The sequence below is a fragment of the Podarcis pityusensis genome, assembly GCF_964106645.2.
Source record: "Podarcis pityusensis genome assembly, chromosome: 4".
Lineage (NCBI taxonomy): Eukaryota > Metazoa > Chordata > Lepidosauria > Squamata > Lacertidae > Podarcis > Podarcis pityusensis.
In genome coordinates, this window is record NC_138027.1 from 10,052,816 (window position 1) to 10,065,456 (window position 12,641).

Below are 12,641 nucleotides of genomic sequence, written 5' to 3' on the forward strand. Positions count from 1 at the left end.
CACCAGCTGATGAGTGGAGGACTGAATTTTGGTCTCTGCAGGGATCTACTTCATCGGTGCACCCCACATGGGAACACTGATAAGGCAAATCCCAGCAGGACTGAACCTTCCCCTGCCCATCAACTGACATCAGTCGGTGGCAGCAGCTGACTGACAATTGGGTGTGGTTTTGGAGAAATGGCCTTGTGGGCAAAATTGGACTACCCGGCAGGTGAAGACTTGTCTGCGGGCCAGAGGTCCCCTACCCCTAGAGTAAAGGAAGGAAATAAGTGTGCTCACCACAAACTCCTTATCTCTTGTACGTAGTGAAGAGAGTGGGAAATGATAGCTCTTTGGCAGGCCGGAGTTTCTATATTTAAAATGACTTGAGAGCAACATACAATAGGTAATGTTCTCTGAAGTGTTACAGTCTGTTTTCCAAAGATGGAACTACTGGTAAAATCAGAGCACGGAAGAAGTGAAGTGGAATACTACAAATCAAAGAGTTGTCAAGTGCTGGTGATGGTTACAGGGAAGCCAAGCGGGCATCTGCTAAGAAAGTCAGAATTGTGCTGGCGCTTCAGAAGCAGGTGAATGGCATAACACAGTAAGCTCAGAACGCAAATATACGGCAAAATTTATTGCAAATATACACTCATCCAAATGAAACGAGGTAAGGTAGAATGATGTAATTCCCACCGATTACTATTGTAAACACACAACTCAATTCTATACTTCTGTGCTCTGCATAAGAAACATCAACTACGTCTTGAATTTCACAGCCTTTTCAAACCACTGTTTACAATTGTTTATGGGTGTACATATGTGTGTTTCTTATGACTCTTGGTCATTTTGGTTGCCTTTCATGGCCTCTTTTCCAGTTCTAAAATATCCTACAACGGGTTATTGACCAAATCACTGAGGCTCTTAAAATTTCCCACAACCGTCTCAGTTTCCCCTAGACAGATGGAAAATATTTATTTGTTTTATTTAAATGTATTGTCATGCCACTTACCACTGCAAAAATTATCAGGTAGTTTACAAAACAGAAATAAAACATCAACACTGCTCATCTACAAATGAAAAGAAAGAAACCAAATGAAAAACAGCACAGCTGCACTAAAAAGGGCTTACATGGCTGGTATACATAAGGAGAAGGAACTTCCATGCTCCTTACAGTTTGCTTCAGAATTACTTTCAGCCCATTCAGCCTGGCACACAAGTGGGTCATTTACAGTCATGTGCAAAATTGGATCACACTACAAATATCTTCATTCAGGAGGGAGAGTCGGCACTTAACTAACATTAATAGCAACTGGGAAGCTACTGGGAAAACACAAGAGAGACAGTGTTTGTTTGGTTGTGTTGTCTTCCAAAAAACATGATACTTTAGGTAGAGATTACATGTGAGTCCTTCCTTACAGTGTGCTGCCCCCATGCAGCAAATGGAGGACCTGCTGGGAGGCAGTACACAATGCGATGCATGCAATCACAAGCTCAAACTCTGCACAGTATTACTTTTGCAAATTACCCACAGTCCCTCACTTTGTGCCTGATATTTTTCTATAAAGCCTGCACAGTGAATGAATATCGTTTTCTAGGAAATTTTAAACCCAAGACAAAATGATTGTTGGGGAACCCAAAATACTGCAAACCTTTTAACAGCCTGCTCAAAAATCTCCTTTGTCCACGGGGCTACCAAGGTACTAACTAAGAGGGATGGACAAATCTCTCAATGTTGGTTTCTCATTTTACCAATCTTAATTAAGTTTTAATTTACCCTGTTCTGACATCTGTTCATACAGTTCATCTGTCCTCATGAAGATGTATCACCATTTTAGTGTGCATTTCCCTAATATACACAGTTTTAAATCTCTAAGCAATTTACAATACATTTCCACACATAGTTTCCCCTAACATACTGTATTTCACTGAGTAGTCATCAACATTGCTTAATAGCCGCACTCCCATTTTTTGACCCCTAAAATCGGTCCCAAAGCACTCATCACATAATATGAAAATGCAACAATTAACAATCCAATCTACTCTTTTCACCTTAGATATCCGTGACTATTGAATCATCTGTGAGAGGTAAAGATTTTTAAATTTAACTTTTAAGAATTAAATTTATTTATTTATTTATTGAATTCCTATGCCGCCCCTTCATTCAAGGATCACAGGGTGGTTTACAATATAAAACCAGAAAAATGCATGACATAGTAACATCACTAAATAATCTACCTTCATTACAGCTGGAGTAAAAAAAAAATCCTACTAAACATTATATGCTTCATTCTCTCCATGGTGTGAAAAAAATTATAAGGGGCTTCCCTAACTGAATTTGTGCCTGTACAAATCCTCCACAAAATTTGAGGACCAGAAAAAGAACATTAGTCTGTGCTTTTTACCAGCATACTATTCTCCAAAAGGACTACACTTTGAGGTATGGAAAAGCAAATAATCCAACGAGACTTCGCCTGCAGCCTGAAGCAGCTCAGTGCAAGTCATCAGTTTACTACTACAGCAAGCTGAGCCAAACTCTACTTAACACAGAACTATAGAGCTAGAAGGAACCTTAGACGCTCCTCTGTATTCCTGCAGGATTCCCCCCCCCGCCCCTCCTTTGCTAAAGGGCAAAGCAAAGAAAGATCAGCACCATGACCCAATGGGTAGTGGTTTCTTTCCTTTCCTCCTTGCAGCAGATGCCCCACCCACAACATCACAAAGAGTTGGCAAAGGCAAAAAACTGAGGCTGCTGTTTGGAAGAGGGTGTGTATGTGTGTGTTAGAGAGAGAGAGAGAGAGAGAGAGAGAGAGAGAGAGAGAGATGAATATCCAACCAGTTCAATCTGCACATCTTGGCTGAATTCCCCCAGCTTTCCACACTGTGAGTGCACCACACTAAAATACTAAACAAATGGAGACAGTGTTAGAAATTAGCCAGGCGCGTTTTGCTACTGGCGTAGGTCCAATTGCGACCACATGGAGATCTCTGGATGCCAGGTTGGCAATGGACATCTCCATCTGGCTGGCCCCTTAAGCTTTCTTAAGCAGGTCAGCAGAAGAGCTTATTTATTGCAGTTATTGCATTGCATCTCACATACATGCATTTATATCTCACATACATGGTTCTCCCTCCTCCTCAGTTAATCCCTATAATGATCCTGTTAAGAGGCTGTGACTGTTCCAAGGTCACCCAATGAGCTTCTTTACAGAGTGGGGATTTGAACCCTGTTCTCCCAGGTCCTAGTCCAACACTCTAACCACTACACCACATGGGCTTCCTAGAATGCTTCTGCTATGGGGCAGGTATATAAATTAAGTAGGTAAATAAATACTGGAAAAGCAAAATGTCACTTAAGAGAAGGATCTGAAATATTTTCCTTGGAGCTTGAATTTGTTTTATTCTCGATTGTTTTACAGTGGTACCTCGGGTTAAGTACTTAATTTGTTCTGGAGGTCCGTACTTAACCTGAAACTGTTCTTACAGCACCACTTTAGCTAATGGGGCCTCTTGCTGCCGCCACGCCGCCGGAACACGATTTCTGTTCTCAACCTGAAGCAAAGTTCTTAACCTGAAGCACTATTTCAGGGTTAGCGGAGTCTGTAACCTAAAGTGTATGTAACCTGAAGCGTATGTAACCCAAGGTACCACTGTATTTGATGTATCAATGTGCTTTAAACCCATGAGAGATTCCCCCCCCCTTAAAATATAAAGCAGTATAGGAAGGAAATAATAATGATAATGATAATGATAATAAATTCCACCGCAAAAAGGTGCCTAGACATTGTCGTGGCGACTGTAACCCAGGTATAAGGAGTCATTTGGCAATTAGCTTATATATCTGAGTTTCTAACACTGAATGGAGAGACAGGCTGGCCATGCAGCAGGATGAAGCAATCTACTTCAGATGACACCACAAACAGGGGATAAAGTATCTGAATGGGGCTGCAAGGCTTTTTAAAGTGTTGGTCCTTGCTGCGAGGGGGAAAGACATCATTTATTCTTGACCTCAAGGAGCAAAATATATAGGGCTGATAGTGAATGAAGGTTACATTCTCCAGCTGAAAAGAGGTATTTGTGGAAACAGGTCTCCTAGTAGCAGCAACAGGAGGACCTTGGTTTGTTCAAATCAGAAAACGATACAGTAAGATTAAACAATTGTCAAATGATGTGAATCAAGAATACAATAGTAAAATACTAAAAATCCAGCTGAGCCTACAATATGGCCATTGTGAAAATTTCCACAGCATTCCACTACTAGCAACACAAATGTATCATTATTAAAATTGTGAGATGCCTTTACCAGCACTCAAGGTGCCAGATAGTAACAAATCTGAAGGAGTGTCTCTTCCCGTTCAAGCCCGTCCATGTCCTAAGATCTTCTGTCAAGGCCCGGGATCAAGTGTCTTCCACATTAGAAGAATCGCATGTAAGAACGTTAAGAACAGCCTGCTAGATCAGGCCAATGGGCCCACCTAGTCCAGCTTTCTATTTTCACAGTGGCTGAACAGTTGCCTCTGGGAAACCAGCAAGCAGGATTCGAGCGCAAGAGCTACTCTCCCCTCCTGCGGCTTCCGGCAGCCCACTCCTCCATGAATTTGGCTAATACTCTTTTAAAGCTATCCAAGCTGGTGACCATCGCTGCCTTTGGTGGGAGCTAGTTCCATAGTACAGTGGTACCTCGGGTTAAGAACTTAATTTGTTCCAGAGGTCCGTTCTTAACCTGAAACTGTTCTTAACCTGAAGCACCACTTTAGCTAATGGGGCCTCCTGCTGCTGCCGCCACACCGCCACTGTGCGATTTCTGTTCTCATCCTGAAGCAAAGTTCTTAACTCGAGGTACTATTTTTAGGTTAGCAGAGTCTGTAACCTGAAGCATCTGTAACTTGAAGCGTCTGTAACCCAAGGTACCACTGTATAACTCTGCAGCTACAAAGGAGAGGGCTTTTTCAGAGGTGGGGCCCTGGCTTTGGCTTTGGAACATCCTCCCTGAAGCGTTGTGCCTAGACGCTGGGGTCAGCAAACTTTTTCAGCAGGGGGCCGGTCCGCTGTCCCTCAGACCTTGTGGTGGGCCGGACTATTTTTTGGGGGGGGGGGACGACGACGACGACGAATTCCTATGCCCCACAAATAACCCAGAGATGCATTTTAAATAAAAGGACACATTCTACTCATGTAAAAACACGCTGATTCCCGGACTGTCCGCGGGTTGGATTTAGAAGGCGATTGGGCCGGATCCGGCCCCCGGGCCTTAGTTTGCCTACCCGTGGCCTACAGCCTATACACTCAACAACCAACACAGACAGACAGCACCAAGAACAAACAAACAGAACCACCCCTTTCAGGGGTCAGTATAAAAGAGTATAAAAGAGAAGCACTTCTGAGGCTATGTTCTGTGTGAGCTCCACTTCTATACAATCTGGACACACCACCACGCAACAAGGCCTGATCTCACAGGCCTGATCACCTTTTGGGAGGGATGAAGGAATAGGTCTATACACACTGTAACAGATTACCAGTATTATCACAACACACACTTTCTATTCAGCAATGGATTGGGGCCCATAGGGTTTTGCTTCACAGCTTCAACTTTTGTATGTGAACGCTGAAAAATACAATGGAACTACATTCATCATTTATATTAATCTCAAAAACGTGAGTGTTTTCATATTTTTAGGTTTGCTTATTTATTATTTATTTATTAAAACGATTTAAAACAGCTTTTTGGTTACGAAAAGAAACGCCTCACAATTTTAAAAAAGCCATAACAATATCCTATCCAATGTAAACAATCAACAATAAAATCAAGAGTAAAATATCATCAAGTGACCAAGAAAAATCGGAACTAGAAGCAATGGTGTATTCAACTGCTGGTGCAAATACCCCATAGTTCATGTCCGAAGAAAGAACAATCCACATGGTTGGTGCCGCTAGAAAAGGTCACAGCACAATCAGGATTGCCTTATCCACAGACTGAAGAAACAAATATTAAATATTTACTACAGTCATACCTCAGGTTACGAACGCTGCAGGTTGCGTGTTTTCGGGTTTTGGCGCTCGTGCATGTGCCAAAGCACAAAATGATGTCACGTGCATGCGCAGAATCACGTCACACGCATGCGAAGACACGGTGCTTCAGGCTGCGAACTCTGCAGGTTGCGAACATGCCTCCTGCAAAGATCACATTCGCAACCCGAGGTATGACTGTATTACGCACAGTTTGCAAACGAAATCACATAAGCAACAATTACAAGACTGTCACGGTACAAAAAATGCCACTTAGATACTTTTGCTTCTCAGAGCTTTAAAAAAAATACTTTTATTAATTTAAAATTATGTATATATCACTGTTTATAAAATATACTTAGCCTAGGCCTGCACAGTGTAAGGACTGCAGGTTAACTGTGGTCCAATCCCTGCCTATTTGCAATCATTTGGGTAAATTCCCAATAACCATTTGCAACCCCTTCTTGGTGGGAACAATTAAAGGCCAGTATGGCAAAATCATTTGCATGGCATGTCAGATGACGAATTAAAAGGCCTGAGTTCAATGCTCACTCAGTCATAAACTTCCCGGGGTGACAATGGGTCAGTTACCATTGTTTTGAACTACTTCACTGGATTGTTGTGAAGATAAAATGGGGGAGATTCACATATGCCCCAGGGCTCATAGGAGAGAGGGTGGGATAAGCAATTTAATAATATAAAAGTGAGTGTGTAACTGCAGCTTCTCTTTGGGTTTTGAGGCATATGGCAAAGCTGGCACCAGTTTTTCCAGTCTGCTGCAACTATCCATCCACTCAGCCTGGACCACTTGCAGCAAATACTGTTTAGTGTGTGTGTAAACCTTGTATGCTGTTAGCAAAAACAGTGAAAAGTAGGCAGCCATGAAGAAAGGATAGCCAAAGTGGTGCACTTCAGGAGGTGTGCATGTGTTAATGGGCTAGAAAACAGAACATAGAAAGCTGTCCTATACAGAGACTGGTCCATCTAGCTCAGTATTGTCTATGCAAGCTGTCGCCAACCTAGCACCACCCAGATGTTCTGAACTACAACTCTCAACAGCCTCAGGCAACATGGCCAATGGTCAGGGATAATAGGAGCTGTGGTCAAAAACAGTATATTGGCTACCCCCGGCACAAAAGGAGTGCAGCGGCTAATAGATAATGTGCTTATCACCCTTGACTTAGTAAAAGCAAGGCGTATGCAGTGATTTGCATTCTGGATTCCTGGCTTAGCTAGTTCTTAAAACACAAAAGTTATTAAGAAGGGGGGGGAGAGAACACCCACTAGATTTCTTCCTGCTCAGGGGAGCACATCAGAATTACCACAAGCAGTGGAACGAAAGGCTTGGGGAAATTGCAACACTTCCTCCATTGGTGAAGAGCTTAGAAAGCCATCCTACAGAATAATCAAGGCATAGGCAAACTCGGCCCTCCAGATGTTTTGGGACTACAACTCCCATCATCCCTGACCACTGGTCCTGTTAGCTAGGGATGGTGGGAGTTGTAGTCCCAAAACATCTGGAGAGCCGAGTTTGGCCATGCCTGGAATAAATCCTACTACACAAGTGCAATAAATTTGACTATCAAGGAATTTTTTTTGAAACAGAGAGAGAGAGAGAGAGAGAGAGAGAGAGAGAGAATGCCCTGTGACAACACCATAAAGACAAAGTATTACAGCATTTGCTTCCATGAAGTAAAGTCCACTTCATCAGATGTGTATATACTGGCTACAATTGGTAGAGTTTTAGAAACACACAGCTGTCAAGAAACACTTGTCCAAAAGGCCTTATGCATATGTCCAAAAGTGCAATATGTATATATTTGGCCTTTCAATATAAAACTCAAAATGTTTACATAGCAAGTCCAGTGGCCATTCACTACTGCAATAACTGGCAATCATTTTTAATACGTTCTCACACACTTCTGCTGTTTCCAGTGTGTTGTTATGTAGATCAGAGTTCTTCGATCTTGGACCCCAGATGTGGTTGGACTACAACTCCCATAATCCATCACCACTGGCAAAGTTGGCTATAGATGAGAAAGGTGCTTTTCAACTTATCCATAAATGATCTAGAACATGGGTAGGCAAACTAAGGCCTGGGGGCTGGATGTGGCCCAATCGCCTTCTAAATCTGGCCCACAGATGGTCCAGTAGAATGTGTCCCTTTATTTAAAATGCATCTCTGGGTTATTTGTGGGGCCTGTTTGGTGTTTTTACATGAGTAGAATGTGTGCTTTTATTTAAAAAGCATCTCTGGGTTATTTGTGGGGCATAGGAATTCATTCATTTCTCCCCCCCAAAATATTGTCCGGCCCCCCACAAGGCCTGAGGGACACTTGACCAGCCCTCTGCTGAAAAAGTTTGCTGACCCCTGATCTAGAGTTATGAGTGAGCAGTGAGGTACTGGTGACAATATTGTTCAGGGTTGTTAAAACAAAATGAGATTGTGGGGAGGTCCGAAGGGATATTTCCAAACTAAGTGAATGGGTGGTAAATGGTAAAAGAAATTCAGTGTAAACAAATATAAAGTGATGCATGGCTGTGGGAAAAAAGAAAAACAAAAACACCCACTCATAATTTCACAGATATGCTCATGGGGTCTGGACTGGTGGTGACAGACTAGAAAAGAGACCTTGGGGTCATAGGGTGTAGCTTGATGAGTATGTTGACGCAGTGTGCGACAGCTGTGAAATAAGACAAATTCCATGCCATGGCTCATTAGGAAAGGAATTGAAAATAAATCTGCTATTATAATAATGCTGTTTCACAAATCTATGGTGAAATCACAATGGGAATCCTCTCTACACTTCTGGTCACATCACCTCAAAAAAGTTATTGTAGGATTGGGAATGGTTCAGAAAAGGGCAGCCAAAATGATCACAGGGATGGAACAATTCTAAAAATCTATGAGGAAAGATTGGAGCATTGGGGGCTTTTTAGAGAAAAGGTAAGAGAAACTTATAAAGTTCTGCACGGCATGGAGAAAGGAGACAGAGAAAAGCTTTTCTCCCTCTGCCGTTACACTAGAACTTGTGAATATTCAAAGAAGCTGAATGTTAAAAGATTCAGAAGAGAGAAAAGAAAGTACTTCTTTGTGCAGCGCATTGTTAGACTGTGGAACTTGCTCCCACAGAAGGCAATGATGGTCACTGGCTTGGATGGCTTTAAAAGAGGATTAGACAAATTCATGGAGGAGATGGCTATCAGTGGCAACTAGGCATGGAGGCTGTGCTCTACCTCCACAATTGGAGGCAGCAATGCTTCTGAATGCCAATTGCTGGAAACCACAGGAGGGGAGAGTTGCTCTTGTGCTTGTATCCTACTTGCTGGTTCCACACAGGCATCTCATTGTGAGAACAGGATGCTGGACTAGATGGGCCATTGACCTGATCCAGCAGGGCTCTTCTTATGATGAGAGTTGTAGTCCAACCACATCTGGAGACTCAACACTGAAGCACATCCATCCTTTGTAAAACATATCTACCTCAGAGGTAAGGAATCACGCGCACCCCTTCCAGATGTTTCTGGTGAATCATTTTTGCTTACTACTGGCCAAGACTGATGGGGATGAAGGAAACTGGAGTCCAACATTTGAAGGACCAGTTTCACTATTCCTGATCTATAGAAGCAACCTGCTTTTCATTACAGAATAATCAATCCATTTCTAATTCCGTAAAGGGCAATAAACTAGACTAAACTGCATACTTTCAGATTAGATAGGCTGAAATCTCTAAATGAAAGCTCCGAGTGGACATCTACTTAAGAGTTCATTGTTAAAATGAGATTTGAACTGGAAAGCACCTAGGTCCCATTCTAGAACGTAATCCCTTCCAGCACCCTAACCCTTCACTAAATGAAGATCCCACTATGCTTCTTGAAAGATATTCCACTTCAGATTTTGGCGCACCACTGGAAGACAGAATATAGATAGCACTTCTACTCCCGAAAGTAAAACTGAGTTCAGTTTAACATGCTAATACAACCACAAAATTTTATAGCCTTATTATTTTTTAGAATTTTTTGTATAAAGGAATGAATAAATGATATGATATTGTCACAAAAATGCCTGCAAGAAGGTTATATATAGTCCCATCAGCATTTAGATGAACTCAGTCCAACATATTCCCATAGGACTTTTTTAGAAGTGTGCATAGGGCTGCAGCCTGAGTGACAAGTTAATATTTCTTTATATAACTGCAATGACTTCCTCCAAAGAGTCCTGGGAACTGTAGTTTGGTGAGGTACTCATAGTTCTGTATTACACATGTCTGTCTACTCTAGCCTCTCTCACAAAACTACAATTTTCAGAATTCTCTAGAGGAAGGAGTGGACTATTAAATCAATGAAAGTCTGTACTGTAAATACATCCTTAGCATACTGGAGAAAAATCACTTGTGTCCACTTGGACAGAGACAGCAGGGTAACATAGTCATTTGTTCCTGACACCTGACAAAAATGTTTCAAAGCAAAATGGAATAAACAATACTTTTAACTCCACAACAAAGTGCAAATGGAAGAAGAGAAAGAAAATAGGACCCTTTCCAAAATAAAGGTTCAGGTAAACAGCAAAGATGCTATACAATTAACACAAAACTGCATGTACAATTTTCAAAAAAATCAGCTACTAAATAGAAATCTAATGGACAACACATACACAGCCCATCATGTAAATCCATTTTGTGTTCACTGTTTAAACAAACGTTTTAAAAATATACATAACCACATAAGAAAATACTAGTAATGAAGACTATAGAAGCAATGAAAAGCTATTTACACTGCTACTGGAAATTAGAACTGTGTGCCAGACAACTTATTCAGGGGGGGAAAAGAGCTGCTTTAAGATTTGAATTGTTTTGATTACCCATTCCAAAAGCACTATCGACAAAGAAACTGGCCACTAAGAATTTTCAATCTTGCAGAACATATCTGCAAAATCTTGGCTGAGAATAGCAGTGCCCTGCAAATCAGCCTATAAACAAGTCCACAAACTTACTAGCCAGCAAGACTTTTTAGTAGACCACTGAAGGCTGGCTGATAAAGGGTGGAGCTGATGGCAAAGAAACCAGGAAGAAATATTGAGGACAGGAAATGGAGTGGGGGGGCCACAGTTCCCCACATGCCACATCCAGTATCTCTCTGAAAACACCTCTCCGTTTGAAAGACTTGCCCCTTCCTGTATTGGTCATTTTTCTCTCTCACTTAACACACAATAAGTTCTCCTGGGCAGCTTCACCCGTAGTGATGTGTGACTTCCATTTCAGGACTAGTTTGTCCCTAGGCTTGTCACTATCAAGTTATTCAGAGGTTATTCTGCAAATTATCTAGGGTCAGCACAGAACATGCAAGGCTCCCTTTAAGATCAGACAACACACTTCCCAGATCCAAAGGAAAATTGGCCTTTATTCTCTTTTCCCAAACCAAACGAACCCTATCCCACATCACTCATTCACACACATAGTATCACTACTACTACCACTACTATGTATACCGCCCTTCACCTGCAGATCTCTGGGCAACATAAAAATACGAGATAAAAAAGGTAACAAAAACAAGATTAAATCCAATAACGCCCCCCTCTTTTTCATTTCCTCACCGTCCCACCCCCTTCCATCCCACCCAGCCCCCTCTCCTCCATCCCGCCCCACATTCCCTCTGCATGAATCTTAACTGCAAGCCCCTCGCGGGCAGAGACCTCCCTTTCTTTCTTTTTTCTTTCTTTTTTTTTGCTTCTGCTTATGCACGGCGCTGCACAAACGACTCTCGCGCGAGGTGAGGAAAGAGAAGGGGCAGGAATAAGAAGGGCGGCCGCCGCCCCCCGCCAACCGCAAACACACACATGACGCAAAACCTGGGAACTGGGGTGGGGGGCCGTATCCCTCCTACCCCCCCTTCCCCTCCAAATAACATCCCAAATTGGGGGAGGAGGAGAGGGAGATTCCCATTGCGAGTGGGAGGGGCCTGATTAGGAATAGGAGGGGGGGTTAATGGAGAAGAGAGATGCCGCCTCTCCCCCCCCCAAGATAGGGGGCCGCCCCCTCCCTAAGGAAAGGGAGAAGCCTCCCCCTGTTGTGGGGATGGACGGGGTCGGGCCCTGCTTTGTGGTGGAAGGGGAGGGGGCGGAAAATAAAGGCCTCCCGGGGCAGTTTGTTGAGGGGGGGGGGACAGGGACCCGAAGCCCCGCCCCCACCGAGGTTCCCTGCGAGCGCTCCCCCCCCCCCCGCGGCGCGGCCCTGAGGAGAAAGGGGAGGCCCTCACCCTGCTCGCCGGGCTCCTGCGGCGCCTGCAGGACCCGCTCCAGCTCCGGGAAGGGCAGCTCGGGCAAGTCGAGGAGGGCTCCGTATCTCTCCAGGAAGGAGCACACGACGGCGAAGTTGGGCCACGAGCCGGGGCAGGACGGGCCCTCCGTCGGCGCGGCGGCAGGGGGAGGAGGAGGCGGAGGAGGAGGGGATGGGGGAGCCGCCGCCGCCGCCGCCATCTTGGAACCTGAGAGGATGGATGGAGAAGGAGAAGGGAGGGGGGACAGAGAGAGAGGGGAGGAGCGAAGGAGGCCGGCAGGGGGCACTGCGGGCGGAGCGCGCCATCCCAGCATGCGCCGCGCGGAGGAGACGAGACGGTGCGCTCCAAGAGAAGGAGGACGCTGGGGGAAAGAGCGG

General features: G+C 43.9%; 1 protein-coding gene across 2 annotated transcripts in view; it reads right to left on the reverse strand.

Moving 5' to 3' along the window:
• Positions 1-12,486, reverse strand: part of RSF1 (remodeling and spacing factor 1) — a 41,889-nt gene extending 29,403 nt beyond the window's left edge. The window contains exon 1 of one of the 2 annotated variants that reach the window (XM_081001771.1): positions 12,244-12,485. In XM_081001771.1, the coding sequence (XP_080857897.1) occupies positions 12,244-12,463 (220 nt within the window). In that variant the 5' untranslated portion in view covers positions 12,464-12,485. Of the gene's footprint in view, positions 1-12,243 lie in introns of both variants that reach the window. The other variant, XM_081001772.1, reaches the window with a different exon arrangement.
• Between the last annotated feature and the right edge of the window lie 155 nt (positions 12,487-12,641).